This window comes from Myxocyprinus asiaticus, chromosome 7 (assembly GCF_019703515.2).
Source record: "Myxocyprinus asiaticus isolate MX2 ecotype Aquarium Trade chromosome 7, UBuf_Myxa_2, whole genome shotgun sequence".
Lineage (NCBI taxonomy): Eukaryota > Metazoa > Chordata > Actinopteri > Cypriniformes > Catostomidae > Myxocyprinus > Myxocyprinus asiaticus.
This window is the reverse complement of record NC_059350.1, coordinates 7,982,140-8,002,283: the sequence shown is the minus strand read 5'-3', so window position 1 is coordinate 8,002,283 and position 20,144 is coordinate 7,982,140. Positions and strand designations below refer to the sequence as shown.

Here is a 20,144-nt window from a genome sequence, read left to right as displayed (position 1 = left end):
ATGACAAATAATTAGATTATTTGTCTGAATAAAATTCTCCACCATTAAAATCGTAATACAATGTCTCGTTGTATCCGCTCACAATTTCTATTGTAAGGAATTAGCTTTAATAAGGGAATTATAATTAACTCACTTATTGGAGTGATATTATTCTCATGGCTTATTCAAAATAATATCACACATATCTTAGGTATAGCTTTGAAGCAAGATCTTTTCAAATCAAGTGATGAGATTAGTTATCAAAATATACCACAGTCAAATTATCTTTGAATACAAACGTGGCTTTATTGCTAATCTAAACATAAAAACTAATCTAACACATACAAACATGAAACAGGTTGGTGAGTAAAGTGACAGAATGTGAAATAAATGATCAATACAGAGAAAATGAACTTTATGGAGTCTGTAGACAATGCCTTAAGAACATTTATCCTTCTTTGATTCTAAACCGATTTCCAGTCAGATTACCCAAAGTATTTAAATAATTCACCAGCACTTTTAGCAAAAGTCTGGAGATGTACTTGCAAGTCGTTGTGTTTCCTTGCGTTGCTTGGTTCTTTGGCTCTTTGTAGAAATTTCGTCCGTCGATGTCTTGGACCTCTGTTTGATCGTGGATGTCTGTTGCCTGTTGTGTTGATGGATGATGAGGTTGGGCTTTGAAGCGAGGCCTTCCGCAAGGGAGACTCACGACTCCCATCACGTGTGTGAACCGTAGAGCAGAGAGTAAGAGGCTTCCTCGGGACTTCGTGTCTCGAGCTTTCTTGGACTCTACATGGCATGGAGGCTGCAAGCCACGAGGGCAAGAGTGCAGAGGTTGCAGCACTGCAGAGAAAGTGAAGAGCAGAGAAGAGAGCCAAAGAAGAGAGAAGACAACTGAAGACTTCTTCCTTGGTACCAGAGTCTTGAGTGTAGACCGGCCGCACCCCAAAGAGGCTCTAAGCCAATCAAAGGCAGCTTTTCAGAGTCACATGGTCAACTTGTCTGTCCTTTTCAAAGTTGATTTACAATCCTTTGTGTAAAGGATTCTTAAAATTCATGCTCAAATAGTATGTGTTTAATCATGAACTTTTATGTCTTGGATACAACTGAATATATCAAAAATTAATTGACATAAACATTACCGAAATGTAGAACGAATTTCAACGATAGTAAACATGAGGTGTTTTATCCTCATAAACAGGTCATAACACTATTTTCAGAGTTTTCTAGCAAGGCTAGGTATTGCATACATTTCCGTAAAAAAAGGGAGATTCTGTGCATTTTATAGGGTTAACTCAGTGAAGTACAGTGACTTTGTGTGTAATGTTCATGGATTAAGATGAGATGTCTTCATATTAGGATCGTGCAAACACGAGGGTCTTAGCTCTGTGTCTTTTAGCACTTTAGTGAGTTTCTTAGCATGTGACAGGAAATGTTTCATTTTAAGTGTTCGTGTGTTACTAGATGCATGAAACAAAGGGACTTCTTCTCTAGCTGCTGTTTGCAAAATACTGATCACAAGGATTTTGTGATCTGATGAATCTAGTTTAAGTGTAGCAAATTGGTTTATATCGAAGGACAAAAACAGAGTGTGTTTTAGCCTCTCCCGGGGTTTCCAGGGAGTGTGATCTAACACAGGGGTCATAGGGGATTCCCTGATTTATGACATGTATGAGAAGGGGTCCTCTTCATTCATGGATCTTCTTTTGTTCGTTTTATTGGCCAGATGTTCTTCATCTCATTTAGCTGGGCCAGGCCAGACTTTAGTGCCATTTTGTCATTCTCTTAGTTTATGGCTTTTGAGGAATTTCCAGGGGCCTCTGAGCATGGAAATTAATGATTTTGCGGCCTATGACATCCTATACAACTGGTTTGCCAACATTAAAAATATATATATTTTTCATAATTAATCAGAGCACCAAGACATTGTCTATTAAACACATAAACAAATTCTTAATGTTCCTAAGCTTTGCATATAGAACCGGCAATCTGGACTAAACGTCACCACCTTATGCAGGCCAACATTTTTTCATTTTGATAAGTGTACCCATGGATGGAAAATGTATGCCAAGTTTTTTGTAATAAAGTCCTGTAGGCCTATCACCTTTGTAACAGCTGAATAATCCATTTGAAAGTGAAGGTTAACACAAAGTTAGGTCTAAATAAAAACAAACTGTAGGCCTACATACAATTGTACTGTGGGGGGTGGAGGGGTGGGGGGCTGAACTGCAAAACTCATGAATATTAATTATGCTATGCACAGTAAAATATTATTTTAAGTTACCTGTTTTGATCAATACTCAATACGTAGATCAGCACTCTGGTTAAGAACAAGAATGATTGATCCAGTGGTAAATTTTTGTCTTAAGTTTTTAGAGATTTTGGATTCTAATTCACCCCAATATAACTTTTTATTTTAATTAAGCAAGATAGCATCTGTACATGAGTGGATGGGTATTAAACTTTACAAATAAAATGCAATAAAAGATGCGAGAGGGGAGACGAGAGTAGCGGAAAAAACAGTGAACTCTGAAGTTCAGACAGTGACAACCACAAACTCTCCGCACCAGCACTTATTATTATTATTATTATTCTTTTATTCAATTTTTTATTATATATGTCTTGTTGCTGTTTCGTATTGTTGTGCACTGGAAGCTCCTGTCACCAAGACAAATTCCTTGTATGTGTAAGCATACTTGGCAATAAAGCTGATTCTGATCTGTGCTTGTTTTGCACATCAAAGAGCGTTAAGAGGTCCTTTCTTCATCATTTTATCACTGACAGAGAAGTGCTGTCAGAGATTATTTTATTTAATAAAATAACAACATCCGTGGCTCTATCATAGGTGAAAGTATAACGGTCAGCAAGCGTGTTAAGAAATATATATATATATATACTTTTTTTGGGTTATACCATATGCAAAAGCCTCCTTTAAATATTGGTGCATTCTTATGAAACCTGTAAATAAAATGTCCTGGTTATATTTAACCATCCATAAAAAAAAAAATAAAAAAATAAAAAATGAAACCTTTATATAGGACCATTAAGATTTTTTTGCATTGTGACATTATTTTAAGGATACTTTAGCTCTTTACCGTAATGCATCTGGACGTATTACTTTTACTATTCCAGTTTTTTTATTTTTTATTATTTATATTAGGTGTCTTAAACAACAATGTACTACCATTAATATACATACAATACAATGTACTTATTGTGTAACTAAATGTTGTTCAGCAAAATTCTCACAAGATTCACATTTCCTGCTACTGAGGTTGAGTAATGGGTAAATTTAGGGGTAGGGTTTGGGTTTAGATTAGGGATTAGGGTAAGGGTTATGATAGGTTAGGTATGGGTTAGGTTTATGTAGACTAACATTTTCAAGCTTATCAGTATTGTTGATCATTAGTGGTATTCATAATCATTTAGTAGCATTATTGGTCATTTGTATTACATTATTACATTTATATATTTGTGTTATGTTGTGTACGTCAAGGCATGTCTAAAGCCTAGTCTAAGTCAAGGTTGCATATGTAAGCTTTATATAGTTTGTATGTGCAAGCCTTATATAGGTTGTATGTGTAAGCTCTTACAGTACATTAGTTGCATGTGTTGCATTTGTAAGTTGAGATGTGTGTTTTCCATTATGAGGGGAGGGGAAGTTATTTCAAACTGCTATGGTATGCTTAAATTCACCATGCAAATGTACTCCTTTGGAGAAAGATGAGAAAGCCCGAGCGAGACTGAGAAAGATGAGAAAGACTGAGGGAGACCGAAAAAGATGAGGGAAAAAGAGAAAGATGGGTAAGGCAGAGAAGACCATAGCATAGCATCATTATAATTAAAATTTCACTTTCTCTTGTATGTTTGATAACTAAAAGATTTAATAAACATACTTTTTCTTGGCACATTTAACTGGTTTGGCTCCGTGACTTCACAACAGGGAAAAATACATAAATTTAAAGTCTTCAGTTTAGGATTAGGTGTAAGATTAATAGTGTAACTACTGATGTAATTAAATGCAGGTACTTTAAATGTAAGTACAATGCAACAACATGTATGTACATAGTAAGTACATTGTATCAAATGTATAAGTACATAGCAGTTAAAGACTCCAAATATAAAGTGTTTTTTTTTTTATTTATTTATTTTATTATTATTATTATTATTTTTATTATTATTATTAAAATTAGCAAAAATGAAAAGCAGTATCAAGGGATAAGTTCTATAATGCATACATACTTTACAATTCAAATAATACAAGTAAATGCATGCATAACTGTCATGAAAATAATGTCACAATGAAATAATAATAATAATTATCATAATAATGGCCATAAAATAGGCTTAATTTTCTGTATGCAAAATATAATTTATTTTTTGTTTATTTTTAATTTTGGAATCAAATATGACCAGGACATTTTCTTTTTTAACACAACTTGTTAGATTGTCCAACCAAATTAGCATCCTTCATTTGGGATCTTAGTAATTACGGCCTCTTGGCCAAACATATATTTTCTCTATCCAGAGAAAATTGATTCTGGCAGATTCCATCACTTTTTTGAGAAAGGGCTAAGTTTAGGCTTAACCTTTAGCGCAACACTTTTTCATTTGAGAGATGGGCATGACATTTCCACCGCTCTGCCTGAGCTCTTGAATGGGGACTTGCCAAGAATCCAAAGTGCTTTTTGTGAATTTGGAGGCTCTTTTAGTGATCACGATATAGCCAAGATTACTGTACATGCTTATGCAAATATCGCCAACAAATGAGCCTGTTTAAATTTCTGCCACTCTGTTTCTTATAAAAAGCAGTTGATCAGGCCTGAATTAATTAATTTAAAACCATGTGTTCTTTTCCTGCTGTTAACACTGCTCAGCCAGGGCTAGCACCAATCACTTTCAGCAATGAGAATGTACGTGTGGGCTGATAACTATGCGCTGCATGTAGATGAGCTCGCAGGATGCTGGCAGTCTTGGTGTCAACAGATAACAGAGATCCCTCAACCCTTCTATTGATTATACTTTCCAGCTCTTCTCACTCCTTTGTTCAGCAGAGAAACATTTGTTCACAGTTGTCATGTGCTGGTGGCTTGAAAACTTAATTATGCATTAATGCTCCCTCGGTATCTGCTGACCTTAAATTTGTACTTTCCGGTTGTACGGCCCAGGCATGACCCACATGACCAGCTGGTTTTAACACCTGTCTCAGGTGATCTGAACATACTGTATTTGGACAGGGCTAAATACAGTTGATCTGATCACTCAAACCACTTTTTGAAGTGGTCAAATATGCAATGGCAACATTGGATTTGGAGAGTAAACACTAGGCATCCTGATGCATCCCTGACAAAATGGCCTCCAGTGGCTCATTGCTCCTCTTAAACTCTGTGGACCTCCTGGCTTTACGATTAAAATGCTCAAGTCCACATATACATAAGTCAGGCATATGTGGTATCGTTTGAAAGCTTAGAATCTGAACTTTTCATAGATAAAACAAAATAACAAAATAAAACTTTAAACATCTGCATCGCAAATAAGCACCATCTAGTGGTTATGTTGTAGAAATATTAATATGAATATAAAAGTTTTTAACATACCACTTAAATAGATAAATCATATATCAAATGAAAGCTTTCGTTCTCAGGAACATGAATGTACAGTTTTATTTTGTTGCATTAATACCACAATTGAAAATAATTAAATCAAAAGAATCACAAAGTGAAATATGATATCTGTAAGACATCAAATACAAACATCTTGTTTATGCTCCAATAACTGCTGCTGTAAGCCCCAAATAGCTGCTTTTACCTTAGGAAGTTCTCTAAAAAATGTGCCATTTACTTGTCTGTGAGCTTACTTTTGTGTATAATACAATTTTATATCTTAGATGTCCAGGACAAAAAATGCAGTACCGCCGGACAAGCATGCTAAAAAAAATCATCAGAAATATATGTTGTCGACTATTGATGATACAATCTTATTCATCGTCACAAAGGGGAGGATCTTAGCTTTCTAATGACACCTAGATTGAGCTTCTAGTCCACTCAGAGGCTGAGATATTCAATGAAAATAAGGGGGTAATATGGGGGTGATGCAAGAACTGAAAATTAGACTGAATGTCTGTGGACGAACACATCTGCAATGGCTAAAATGCATTACAGCACAACCTACATTTCAGATCGGCATTTCAGATCATGGAATGTGATAGAGGAAAAATAATTTTTTGTAGTACTTCCTGTCATCTAGTGGAATAAAATAAGAATATTTGGAGGGAGATGGGGTGAAAAGAACCTAATTTACATGCTTACAAAGTTAGGACAAAAAAAAAAAAATTCTGTTTATCATAAGATTATAAACACATACAGTATTATTTATGAATAACTGGAGTATTTTAATTTTTAATTTTTTTATTTGGGGGTTCTCTGAAAAATGAGACCAACTATTTTTAAAGTATTCCACAGTATGAGCTTTTAAATTTGAGTGTGAAAAATTACTGGCGGCAGCCAAAAATGTTTAAAGTTTTCTTTTTTTTTTTTTTTACATTTTTTACATTTTGTCTTCTAGTCCTGCTTACTTTTTCATAAGTATATACATAAGTTATTTGTAGGTTGATTCCCCAAAAGTGTAAACACTGTGGGTCTGTGGTGCCTTGTTCTGTTTGTTTAAGCTGCCCAAAATAGCATTATTATAGTAATTTGGATTATTTAAAATGTACTCAAATCAAGTTTATGGAATATTAATAGACTGGCACAAAAATTGCATCGCATTGATGAGAGATACATTTAAAACATATTTTACTGACTGTGAAAAACTGCCAAGGTAACATAATTGATCTGAGAGTGACCTGAATATTCACATAAACTAAAGAATAAACTGCCTTTAGTAATTTTCAGACTTGTTTATTGCCATTCAACTTTGCATATATTACATTGGTGAAGAATGAAGACATTTTTTTTAACACATTCATTTTTATAATTATTAATTATTCACACTAATTGAATGCATTAAACCGCCACCCGTAACTAAAACAGCCAAATTCGTTTTAGTGTACAGGATGTTCCCCTTTCAGGAAGTGAGACTAACTTAAGAAGTGCAAGATGAGAAGTCATTTCACTTTCATAACAAATACTGTTACTTCATACAACGTTATGGAAAATGATTAGACCTTAAAATCTATGAATTACTTCTGACAAGCCCGAAGACACCAACAGATGCAGGGCGCTCTTTCCATCTTCTGTTACGATAATAAACAGTAAAAATTGGAGGCCCAGGCCAACAAAATCCTGACTGCGATTCGGCTGGCTGTTTATTGGCACTTAATGAAAAACAATTTATCTAAATCACCACCCTGGGGGATTCATAGTTAAAGCTGGTGGAGAGAGGGGTGGGATTTTTGTCAGTGACAAATGCATCACGGTTTTTCCAATTCAAATCCGGTTGAGAGAAGAAAACAGTCGTTTACACTAAGGCCGGATAGAGGCAAGAGAGACGAAAAGAACGAGAATAAAGTGTCTTGTGTCAGCTTGAGCCCACTTATTTTAGTCTATCGAGTGGAGCGTATTTCTCAAATGTGCAGTGAAATGCTTTGGGGCCTATTAGTTACTACTTAAAGTAAAAGACATCAAAGACACATGAGTCACATATTTGCAAGCAGTAACGATCCATAATGAAAATGTCTGCAACTGTTTTTAGCCCTGATAAGCACTGAAGCAATACAGCGATATAATATTATGAATGACTCCTAATTTGAAATGTAAAAACTCTGCTATGAAATGACAAAACAAAACCTCTTAAGTGAATGCAAGAGGATGCCAGTTCTTTCTTTCTTTTTGTAATTGTAGTATTCATGTCCCTTTAATTAGAATCTTTCTCATGACAGTGAACAGTGCCTGACTTTAGGTGTGATATTTGAAGTTGCCTTCTGATAGGTCTGTCTGCATTTAACAAGCAGACAGACCTACTTGCCCTTTAATTAACATGCTGATCAGATGCAGTTGCAGAGTTGAACAAGGGAAGAATAAGACATGCTTTCATAATGCACCATATTTAGTATCAGAAGTGGAGTTTTGCATTTGGGTTTTAATTAAGCGCTATGGCCATTTACAGAGTTGCTCTTGCAGGGGCAGATCTACCTGGGTGGAATCGGGTGGAAAATGCCACCCTAAGAAAAGCATTGTCACCCCATCATAAGTATCCAAATAAATGAAATATAAATGTAGTTATATTACCATTGATTTCGACAATGTGTAGGGGTTTAATCATGTCAAACTGCATACACTCTCACAGAACGCACAAATGACTACAGACCCATTGATTGATTACAGCAGCAACCAATCCCATGATTGTTTGCAGCAGCAGCCAATCACAGCATCGACCAGCTGCCTACCTACTATTGCAGCAGCGTTTGGGCTCTCACGGGTTGATGAGCTCATTTCCTCAACAACAATGACCACATGGACAAATATGTGAAAAAATAAATAAATAATAAAAAAATTAATAAAACATTCTCAGTTGTTTCCAAGTGTTCACTGAATGATTATTAGATTAATCACAGTCAATTATGGGTTGAGACAAGTGAGATTTTTTGAAATAGCTTTCTTCAGTTATGTGAATAATCCACATGAAACATCTCCAGTTCTTGAGTTGGAGTTTCTATCTCATCTCTGCGTGTTTCTGCGGGTTGCGATCTGGTGCTAGAATGTGTTATTTTGAATGTTATGATAAGTGTTAGTTGCGGCTGGTATCAGTGTCGTTTAGTGTCAGCAGTTTTGCCGCAGCTTGCACTCTTTTCTGTGTCCCCCATTGTGATGGCCTTCTCGACCATATTATTTGTGTCTATGTAGAGTGAGTGTGTGTGTGTGTTGTCTTTTTCTCTTTCTCTCCCTCTCTTTTAATCGCTTTCAGGTGTGTGGTAACCAGGTGAACTGATTGTTGATGGGGCACACAGTGTAGTGTGGCGCAGTGTGTTTCCTCCCTATATAAACTGAGTGTTTCATGGCTGGGTTGTGTGATGGGAGACGGTTGTTCGTGAACTGTGTCATCTCATTCACGGGCGCTCAGGCACATTCCGGGTTCCTGCTGTTTGTGCGGAGAGTTTGTGGTTGTTGCTGTCTGAATTCGCTGTTCTTTCATATATAGAACTGTCAATAAATGTGTCTGTGTTTCCGCTACTCTTGTCTCCCCGCGTCTTTTATTGCATTTTATTTTTAAAGTGTAACACCCATCCACTGACATATAGATGCAATCTTGTTTTATTAAAATAAAAAGTTATATTTGGGCAAATTAGAACACTGAACCTCTAAAAACTAGAGGCAAAAAGTTACCACTAGATTAATCAGTCATGTTCTTAAAGTGCTGATCTACAGTATGTATTCTTCTACTGATTAACAAAATTCCAAGACTGTCAGTTGCAAATGTAGAAATGAAATTACCATATTATGTGAAATATTTATTATGGTGTTTGAATCGTTCATTAAGTATGACTGTTGATCAACACAGGTCATTTAAAAGAATATTTTACTGTGCATAACATAATTAATATTCATGTGTTTTGCAGAACTGCCCCATAGTGCAGTATATTTTTAAACCTAACTTTGTGTTAATCTTCACTTTCAAATGTATTATTCCAGCTGTTACAAAGGTGACAGGCCTACAGGATTTTACTAGCAGAATAACATGGGATATGCATGTATTTTCCATCCATGGGTACACTTAAAGCTACACTATGTATATTTGGCCCTCAGGCGGTTAAAAAATAAAACTGCATGTGTCTTGCGGAAGAACATTGTTATGGTAATGACGTAAGTCATGCTTCGGCTCTGCTCCTCTGCACGGATGAATGTGGTTCGAAGCACCGGTGTACACAAGGATACAGGACATCTTATCAGAGCGAATGGACAAATAAATAACGAAAGTAAGGAAAAGACGGATATCTGAAAACATGTCATCTGAGCAGATAAGTGCCGTATCTTTTGCTGTTGTTTTGACTTATTGGAAACACTGATGTTTTGAAATAAATTACATTACAAAAGTTAGGCAATGTTCGTTAACATTAGACATAATGATTTTCAAGTCTGATAAGGTCAAAAGTTGCAAAGTTTTTATAACTACAGGATATTCTGGCCAAATAGACCATGGTAGTAATTAATTTATAGATTGTCATTGTTACCAACCAGTGGTCAACATCATTCTCACATGTCCTTGGCAAGACTCACATGTCCTTGGCAAGCCTAGGACTTTAGGATTTATTTATATAAATTACTGCCGTTATACAGAACAATACACACGTGTGCTAGCAAGTGAAACGTTCTGCAATGATTACAGTATAATTTTTTGTATTTCACTACACACACACAGACGTGTGATTACACAACTATACATAAACCATATCAATAAAATATTTTACCTGTTGAGTAAGAAAAAAGCCATCTCTGGGTCACTTTTAAATCCTTTCAGATCTCGGAGTTGTACACATCTGAAAAGCCAAGCCAATGTTGATTCGGGTTTTATTATGGACTCTGTTGCTTTCCCTTTTTGCTTGTAGACTCTGCTCTGTTTGGGGTTTCTTTGTTTTTACAACCGGTGATTCCCTGGAGGTTTGCCGTTTTGAATGATCCATGGTAAATTTTTCACAATCGTTGTGACAGCAAATTTTAGGTTCACGCTACTCCCACACACGCGCTACAGTAGCTGGATCTTATTTTCTCTGTGTACGGATATGAGGTCAACACGCACGGGCGAATGACATATGTATGCAATTTCCCGTGAAATCCATCCCGTCAGCTCTAAAATATAAATAATTATTATAGGTATGTCAAAGTGTATTTGGGTAAAGTAAAGAAATGGTTTGGAAGATGGATTTTTGTTGCACTCTCTCATTAATAACATTTTATTATTATTATTTTTTTAACAAAAAAAGTAACATAGTGTAGCTTTAACAAAGGTGGTGACATTTAGTCCAGATTGCCGGTTCTATATGTGAAGCATAGGGACATTTCAAATTTGTGGTTGTGTTTAATAGACAATGTTTTGGTGCTCTGGAGATAGAAATGTTGTTACTTATTTTTATGATGCAAAAATAGATTTTGTTTTTTTCTTTTAATGCTGGAAAATCAGTATCAAAATGGTTACTATGTGGTTCCTGTGGATATGCAGTTGTATCACAAATTCATGGACATTTATAATTTGATAGTGACTCCAATTAATGAACTACTACTTGTTGTGTAAACCGTTGCATGCATGGTGCCAGATAGCAGTAAGATTTTTTAAATGGTGTAGAAGAATATGAAAACTAAGAGTACACTTGTATGATTTTTAGACCCATGCAAATCAAATTTAGAGTTGTGTGGCTTTTATTCCAAGTATTTTAGCTTAAAGGCCATCTATATACTAGTGTACCCCTAAAACAGGGGTCGGGAACCTATGGCTCGCGAGCCACAAGTGGCTCTTTGTTAAATATCAAGTGGCTTGCCTGGTGTCTCACCATTCACCAACACATGATCGTTTAAATCTTTCTAAAGATAGTTTTCCTGCAGAAAGTGTGGGTGCAATTGCAAAGCTTGAAGTCAATGACACTGTTTTGGTTTCCTTTATCCCGAATTTGTCGTAGGCAACAGCCCAGAAATGACTGGCATTTTCAAGGCTTTGGATATCTTTTTATATCCTTTTCCATCTTTATAAATTTCAATTACCTTGTTACGCAGGTCTTTTGACACTTCTTTTCTGCTCCCCATGGTTCAGTATCTAGCCTGCTCAGTGCATCCATGTGAGAGCTAACAAAGTCATTGACTATTTATACACAGACACTAATTGCAATTTAAAAAGCCATAGGTGTGGGAAATTAACCTTTAATTGCCATTTAAACCTGTGTGTGTCACCTTGTGTATCTGTAACAAGGCCAAACATTCAAGGGTATGTAAACTTTTGATCAGGGCCATTTGGGTGATTTCTGTTACCATTATGATTTAAAAAGGAGCTAAACAACTATGTGATAATAAATGGCTTCATATGTTCACTATCCTTAAATAAAAGACTTTTTTTTGCATGATTAGTCATATTTTCAAAATCAATGCCAAAATTTCACAATTTCTGCCAGGGTATGCAAGCTTTTGAGCACAACTGTATATATATACAGTTATATATATATATATATATATATATATATACAATGTATATATATATATTATTTCTTTTTGGAAAGAAGACAGTAGGTGCATTAGTAGGACTGGGCCAAGTGCTCATGAAAGAGATGCATCTTTAGACGTTTCTTGAAAGTACTTTGAAAATCAGCTGCTCGGGGTGGAGTTCGGAAGGTCGTTCCACCAACGAAGAACGGTAGAAGCGAAAGTAGTGGAAAGCGATTTTGTGTCTCACTGAGATAGCACCACGAGACGCCGTGAACCACCGATCACAAGCTTCTGGAGGGCACATAGACTTGAAGTAGTGAGTTTAGATGGGGGGGGTGTGAAACCAGTGGTTGTTCTGTAAGTGACTATCAACACCTTGAATGTAACAAGAGCAACCCATGGCAGCCAGAGCAGTTTGATGAAGAGAGGTGTGATATACGCTCTCAAGGGGCTCGTTGAAAGCCAAATGCTCCATCACATTCTTGATCAATTGCAAAAGTTTGATTGTACATGCAAGAAGTCCTGCCAGATGAGCATTGCAATAGTCCAGTCTAGATATGACAAGAGCTAGGTCAAAAAGTTGTGTAGCATGCTCAGATAAGAAACGTCTGATCTTCCTAATGACGTTGGGAATTGCTACTTGCCAACTGTGGCGTAAACTAAAGGTTGTATAAAGGGGGCAAGCCCTTCAATATGTTCTGCCCCAACTTCCTGTTTCAATAGGAAATAAGTCAACACAGGGAAGAAAACTATGCTCATGATGACATTTTATGGGTTCTTTAACTGCTTTTGCTGACATTTCTTTCTCATACTCTCTAAACCTCTCCTTTTCCCTCTTTAACTCAAATTAAACAGTTAAAAAAAATATATTTTTTTCTCTTTGTTAGATAATGGTGTTGACTGACCCAGAGTTTGAAAGCAGTATTCTCATCAGTTCAGATGAGGGTGCCAGTTACCAGAAATACCGTTTGAGTTTCTACGTCTTAAGTCTACTCTTCCATCACACACAAGAGGATTGGGCATTGGCCTACAGCCATGACCAGAAGGTAAGCTTTGCTGCAAATAGGGTTACAATGGAATTCAAATACTGAAGATATCACTGGTCTGTACAGATGTGCATGGGTTTAACATCAAGAGTAGTGTAAACAAGGCATAATATGCTTAGATTGTGATTGCTGTTTTGGATTTGTGATATGAAATGTTCACTTTAATTTTTCAAACAATTTAATCTGTGTGGTAGTTAGTTGTACCTAGACAAGGCTACTTTATATTATATTTATATTTGCTGGTGTAATATTTGAATAGCAAGAAGAGTGACTAAGTAATATTGTTATCTTGTTATTGCTTGAAACTTGCAAAAACAGAATCAGTTACCATGGACAAAACTTTCTGTTATTAGATGTAGAAGAATTGAATGATGTGATAGAAAGAATGAGTGTGGGAAAGAGAGATGGAGAGAGTAAAAAGGAGAGAAAACTTTGACTTTTAAAGGTCTCTCTTTTTTGCCATTGATTAAAATTCATAGTTGGTCTATAAAGACAACTCAGTGACTAAAAGATTTCTTGTGAAAGATGAGTGTTAATCTGATCTACACTGTAAAATTGGATGAAATTTTAATCCTGAACAGAAAGGACATCCTTTACTGTGGCAATGTGAAATTAGGCGAAAGCATGTGAAGTAGATAGATTTTTAAATCAAGAACAGAGGTTCCCAGAAATTATCTGTAGAAAATACAGGGACAACTTTACAGTCACAACAGGATGGCACAATAATTTAAATATAATATAAACAAAGTGATGTGTCACATTGTGTTTTTCACCATGTGTTTTTTCACCAAGGCACCTCACCCTGGGTAAAACTTTTTAAAAAATATTAGCCATCTTACTTGCTTAGAAATGACACACATTAATGCTTTGGCCATGTGGCATTAAAGTGTGGGGGGTGGGGGGTTATCAGGTCAACACTTGAAGCATTGTCTTATAGAGAGGTGTCAGACTGGTCAGGTCCAGTCTTTGATATCTGCCCATCTCAGGCCTCTTACTTAAAATAGCCTCTTGGCAACCTCCAGTCAAAAAAATTCTCTCAAGGTTTCATTGACAAGCAAAAGTCCACCAAAGTAATTGAATGGTACTAAATGCTAGCTGGATCTAAATGGCCATTTTATGCAACAGCGAGGCAACCGGGTTATTGGGATCAGAAATCATCCTACCCCTGTATTGGATAGGGAAGCAGTTTTTGGTATTTACAGATCTGGGGCCTCATTGGGCACATTTCTACTCCAAAAGGGGATGGGGATTGCCTAGATACAAGCATTTCAAACTAGTCTTGTCAAGTGTCAAGTTATATAAAATATAATAAAATACAACAGCAAAATTTTGCAGACATGACAGACACAGAACTTGTTTGCCAATCTTCCATTCAAAAAAGTATCATCAATGCCAAATATTCAACTCTTGTTTCTTTGCAGATAGTTGTCTAAACAAAATCATAAAGAAACTATTCCATTATTTTACCCTCGATAACAGACATGTCATTTCTGTTGAAAGAGATTATTTTTTTTTAATTTTATTTTTTTACATCAGCTATTTTTTAAACTGGGGTCCGAGGACTCCTAGGGGGCACCTAGGGGGCCACAAGATGGTGCTAGGGTGTCCGTGGAAAATTTTAAAGAAAAAAAAAAAAAAGAAAAAAGAAAAAAAAAATTCTTTCATTCTGCTTTCTAAAGACTGGTCAGAAATAATGAGATGAATTATCATTATTTTATTTTGTTGATAGCCATTGTTTAACATTAAGAAATAAAAAGCAAAACTGCATATATTGTTGTGATTGAAACAAATATTTTTAAATATTAATATATATTAAGGCCATATTCTCTGTAAAGCTGCTTTGGAACTATAAATTTATTGAAAAAAATAAAAATAAAAATAAAAATACAATACAATACAAATACTCTACAAAAATTTATATTTAATTCAATTTTTCTCTTTAAGTTTATACATCTAACATTAATAGTGAAATATGAGGATAAAAAACACTGTAAGCTTAATACAAAGTATATATTTTCAAAGATGATAGTAGATAATATATTAAATATTTATCTTGAGTTTCATACAAAGATAATATAAAAGCCAGTTATTTAGTTTGGCTAACATGTTGGGTTTATAATATCACACTTATTTTATAATATAGTAAAAATGTGTCTTTATACATGAAAATACAAAGATGCCTTTATATTTTTGAATGGAGGGGTCCCTCACAAGGGAATCATCATAAAGTATTTGTGGCATCAAAAAGTTTGAAAACCCTTGTTTTACATAATGCAGAAGCAATGGACTGGGTCTAAATTTTATATCCACAATTAAATTTCAATGTTTCCTCTTTCCTTCTTTTGTCCATAAGGTAAACATCACAGTAGAGACTTTTATTTCTTAACTTTTAAAAATGTCGCTCAGGTGAAATTGTCACCTCAGTTCAGGGGTTTCTGTCAAAGCATTGCCAAGCTTTGAATATTATCGATTTGGATATTATCGATATTACGAATGTAAGTTATGCAAAATCACGGAAGGGGCTTCAATCACGTTTTATTATATTTTCATTATAAATATACTAATATACTATATATCAGAATACAGTTACATTCAAAAGTATTTTGATTTTTTGAAGAGATTTCTTTGCATTGTATTGTCATTTATTTCATTTAATGTTCAGACTATTCAGTTGGAAAACATTTATCCATATAAATGATCCGATCCGAGGAGCTTTGAACAGCAGTGAAACACTTTGTAGAAGTTCATACTGTTTTGAGTGAAAAGGTGGATATGACGTCATTGAGGAACTTTGCCTTTTTGCCTCGGCAATGTTTTTTATGTGGTTAGGGTATATATATATATATATATATATATATATATATATATATATATATATATTTTTTTTACAAGAAATGCTATCCAATGTAGCCTTTAACATTGTATAGAAAGCTACAAATAATACATTTTCTGCCTCATTCTATGAACAAAATCCACATACGATCAGCAAAGGATGTGGTTGTGTAAACACTGTGGTGTTTTGTAGTTTGGAGCATCAAAAATAGTTAACCTTGTGTAAATTGTCATGTGAAAATTTAGCTTTATGCTAAGCTAAAATGATATTCCTTGCCATCACATGCATCTGTTACCAGGCATGATTATATTTTATAATGATGAAAATGCATGTTGGAGCATGAAACTTTTTTTCTCTAGTAAGACCTTTGATATTAGAGCAAAGATGTACTGCAAAAATCTTATTCTTAATGAGAATTTAAATATAGTTTTTTTTTTTTTTTAAATATCTAAAAATCCTTAAAACCAGATACATTTACTTGAGTAACAGAACTGCACAAGATATTTAGGCTTTTTTCAGAGAATGTTTTTTTTTTAATAAGTTCATTTCTGAATTTTCTTACTTTATTTACTTGTCAAAACAAGTGAAAATAATTGCTAGTGGTGAAGTAATCCAAAGTATTTAGTATACGTTACTGACCTTGAGTAATCTAACAGAATATGTTACAAATTACATTTTACATCATGTATTATGTAATCTGTATCTTAATACTTTTTTTTTCCTCCCCTTTTCGCCCCAATTTGAAATGCCCAATTCCCACTACTTAGTATGTCCTCGTGTCCTCAATCCGGGTGGTGGAGGAAAAGTCTCAGTTGCCTCCACTTCTGAGACAGTCAATCCACGCATCTTATCACGTGGCTTGCTGTGCATGACACCACGGAAACTCGCATCACGGGAGGCTCATACTACTCTCCGCGATCCACGCACATCTTACCACACGCCTCGTTGAGAGCGAGAACCCTTAATCGTGACCACGAGGAGGTTACCCCATGTAACTCTACCCTCCCTAGAAACCAGGCCAATTTGGTTGCTTAGGAGACCTGGCTGGAGTCACTCAGCACGTCCTGGAATCGAACTCGTGACTCCAGGGGTGGTAGTCAGTGTCAGTACTTGCTGAGCTACCCAGGCCCATCTTAATACTTTTTAAAAGTAACCTTCCCAACCCTGCATATATGTATTTTACATAGTTTACATCAGCCTTTGCACAGCAAGGTTTTGAGCTGCAAATTTCAAATGTCAGATCAAATCAAAATTGTGAATGAGCTATGGCAGAGGGGAAGATTTTTCGGGAGTAAACTTTAGTTTGTTCATCACACTATCATACATTGGCAGCCAAACGTTTGGAATTATGTTCAGATTTTGCTTTTTGGAAGGAAATTGGTACTTTAATTCACCAAAGTGGCATTCAACTGATCATTTTGACACGGAAAACTGAAACTGAAAATTCTGTTTCATGCAGATAGTAATATCTGAAATACTAGGAGAAACCACAACATATTCCACATTTAATGTAGCCTACAAATTCAGCTTCACCCGGTAAGAAAAAGAAGAATATATATATTATCATCATTATACAAATTTTATATATATATATATATAATTTGTATAATGATTATAATAACAATAATAATAATTATTATTATTATTATTATTATTATTATTATTATTATTATGCTATTATTATGAAAAGACATATACAAGGTATACAGTTGTGCTCAAAAGTTTGCATAACCTCGGAGAATTGGTAATATATGTACCATTTTTAAAGAAAACATGAGTGAGCAGGCAAAACACATTTATTTTATTTCTTATGGGATTCATATTCAACTGTAGATTATGACAGAATGGCACAATCATAAAACAAATCAGAAAAAAATTAAATGACCCCTGTTCTGCATACCTTTAGTTCTTAATACTGTGTATTGGTCCCTTTAGCATCAATGACAGTGTGCAGTCTTTTGTAATAGTTGTCTATGAGGCCCCAAATTCTTGCAGGTGGTATAGCTGCCCATTCATCTTGGCAAAATGCCTCCAGGTCATGCAAAGTCTTTGATCGTCTTGCATGAACTGCACGTTTGAGATCTCCAGAGTGGCTCGATGATATTAAGGTCAGGAGACTGTGATGGCCACTCCAGAACCTTCACCTTTTTCTGCTGTAACCACTGGAGGGTCAACTTGGCCTTGTGCTTAGGGTCATTGTCGTGCTGGAAAGTACAAGAGCGTCCCATGCGCAGCTTTCATGCAGACGAATGCAAATTGTCTGCCAGTATTTTCTGATATCATGCTGCATTCATCTTGCCATCAATTTTCACAAGATTCGCCATGCCTTTAAAGCTCACACACCCCCAAAACATCAGTGAGCCACCAACATGCTTCACAGTGGGGATGGTATTCTTTTCACTATAGGCCTTGTTGACCCCACTCCAAACATAGCACTTATGGTTGTGACCATAAAGCTCTATTTTGGTCTTGTCACTCCAAATTACATTGTGCCAGAAGCTGTGAGGCGTGTCAAGGTGTTGTCGGGCATATTGTAACCGGGCTTTTTTGTGGCATTGGTGCAGTAAAGGCTTCTTTCTGGCAACTCGACCATGTAGCTCATTTTTGTTAAAGTATCATCGTATTGTGCTCCTTGAAACAACCACACCATCTTTTTCCAGAGCAGCCTGTATTTCTCCTGAGGTTACCTGTGGGTTTTTCTTTGTTTCCCAAACAATTCTTCTGGCAGTTATGGCTGAAATCTTTCTTGGTCTACCTGACCTTGGCTTGGTATCAAGAGATCGCCGAGTTTTCTACTTCTTAATAAGTGATTGAACAGTATTGACTGGCATTTTCAAGGCTTTGGATATCTTTTTATATCCTTTTCCATCTTTATAAAGTTCCATTACCTTGCTACACAGGTCTTTTGACAGTTCTTTTCTGCTCCCCATGGCTCAGTATCTAGCCTGTTCAGTGCATCCATGTGAGAGCTAACAAACTCGTTGACTATTTATACACAGACATTAATTGCAATTTAAAAAGACACAGGTGTGGGAAATTAACCTTTAATTGCCATTTAAACCTGTGTGTGTCACCTTGTGTATCTGTAACAAGGACAAACATTCAAGGGTATGTAAACTTTTGATCAGGGCCATTTGGGTTATTTCTGTTATCATTATGATTTAAAAAGGAGCCAAACAACTATGTGATAATAAATGGCTTCATATGATCACTATCCTTAAATAAAAGACAGTTTTTTTGCATGATCAGTCATATTTTCAAAATCAACACCAAAATGTCACAATTTCTGCCAGGGTATGCAAACTTTTGTGCACAACTGTATTTTATTAATAGAAACTATAATTGTGAGAGTAACATTTAAAAATGGGTGTTTCTTTTAGTTTTGACAGTTTATCTACCAGTTTAAGCCACATCCACACCCGGTTCTATCCGAATACAGAGATAGATACAGATAATTTTGTCATATGAACAAATGCACACCGAAAACCGGACTTTAAATTCCTCAATGCCGACCCACTGTTTACAAACACGCCAGTGGAGCCCTTTGTCTGGGCAGCCCGGCCGCGGAAATGCAGAAGGAAAAGGGGAAATAGAGCCGGCGTTCTCATCAGAGTAAGACGTCGCACAAATCGAGCCCCACTACCCAGTATTCTACTGGCAAATGTTCAGTCTCTGGACAACAAGCTCTGCGAGCTGAGAGCGTGGATCTCTTTCCAACGAGAGACTAGGGACTGCTGCATTATCTGCCTTACAGAAACTTGGATGTCTGTTGAGATTCCAGATTCAGCCATCGAACCCGCAGGGATCTCCATGCACTGAGCGTACAGAGCGAAAGACCTCTCAGGTAAAAGCAGATGTGGTGTATGTTTTATGGTCAACAAATCCTGGTGTGATCAGAGGAACGTACATTCTATCAAGACTTTCTGCTCTCCTGATCTGGAATTTCTCATGCTTCTGTGTTGACCATTCTGGCTACCGAGAGAATTCACAGCGGTCATTATCACTGCTGTGTACATCCCGCCACAAGCGGACATAGACCGGGCACTCAAGGAACTGTATGGGATTATAAGCAAGCAAGAAACCGCGCACCCTGAGGCTGCGTTCATTGTGAACGGGGACTTTAACAAAGCCAATTTTAAATCAGTTGCACCAAAATACCAC

The 20,144-nt window shown here is 35.9% G+C and overlaps 1 protein-coding gene across 1 annotated transcript in view; it reads left to right on the top strand.

Annotated features, from left to right (window-relative positions):
• sorcs3a (sortilin related VPS10 domain containing receptor 3a) overlaps window positions 1-20,144 on the top strand; it is a 368,557-nt gene that overhangs the window by 224,511 nt on the left and 123,902 nt on the right. The window contains exon 4 of the mRNA XM_051703251.1: window positions 12,992-13,150. Within this exon, the coding sequence (XP_051559211.1) occupies window positions 12,992-13,150 (159 nt within the window). The remainder of the gene's footprint in view (window positions 1-12,991; window positions 13,151-20,144) is intronic.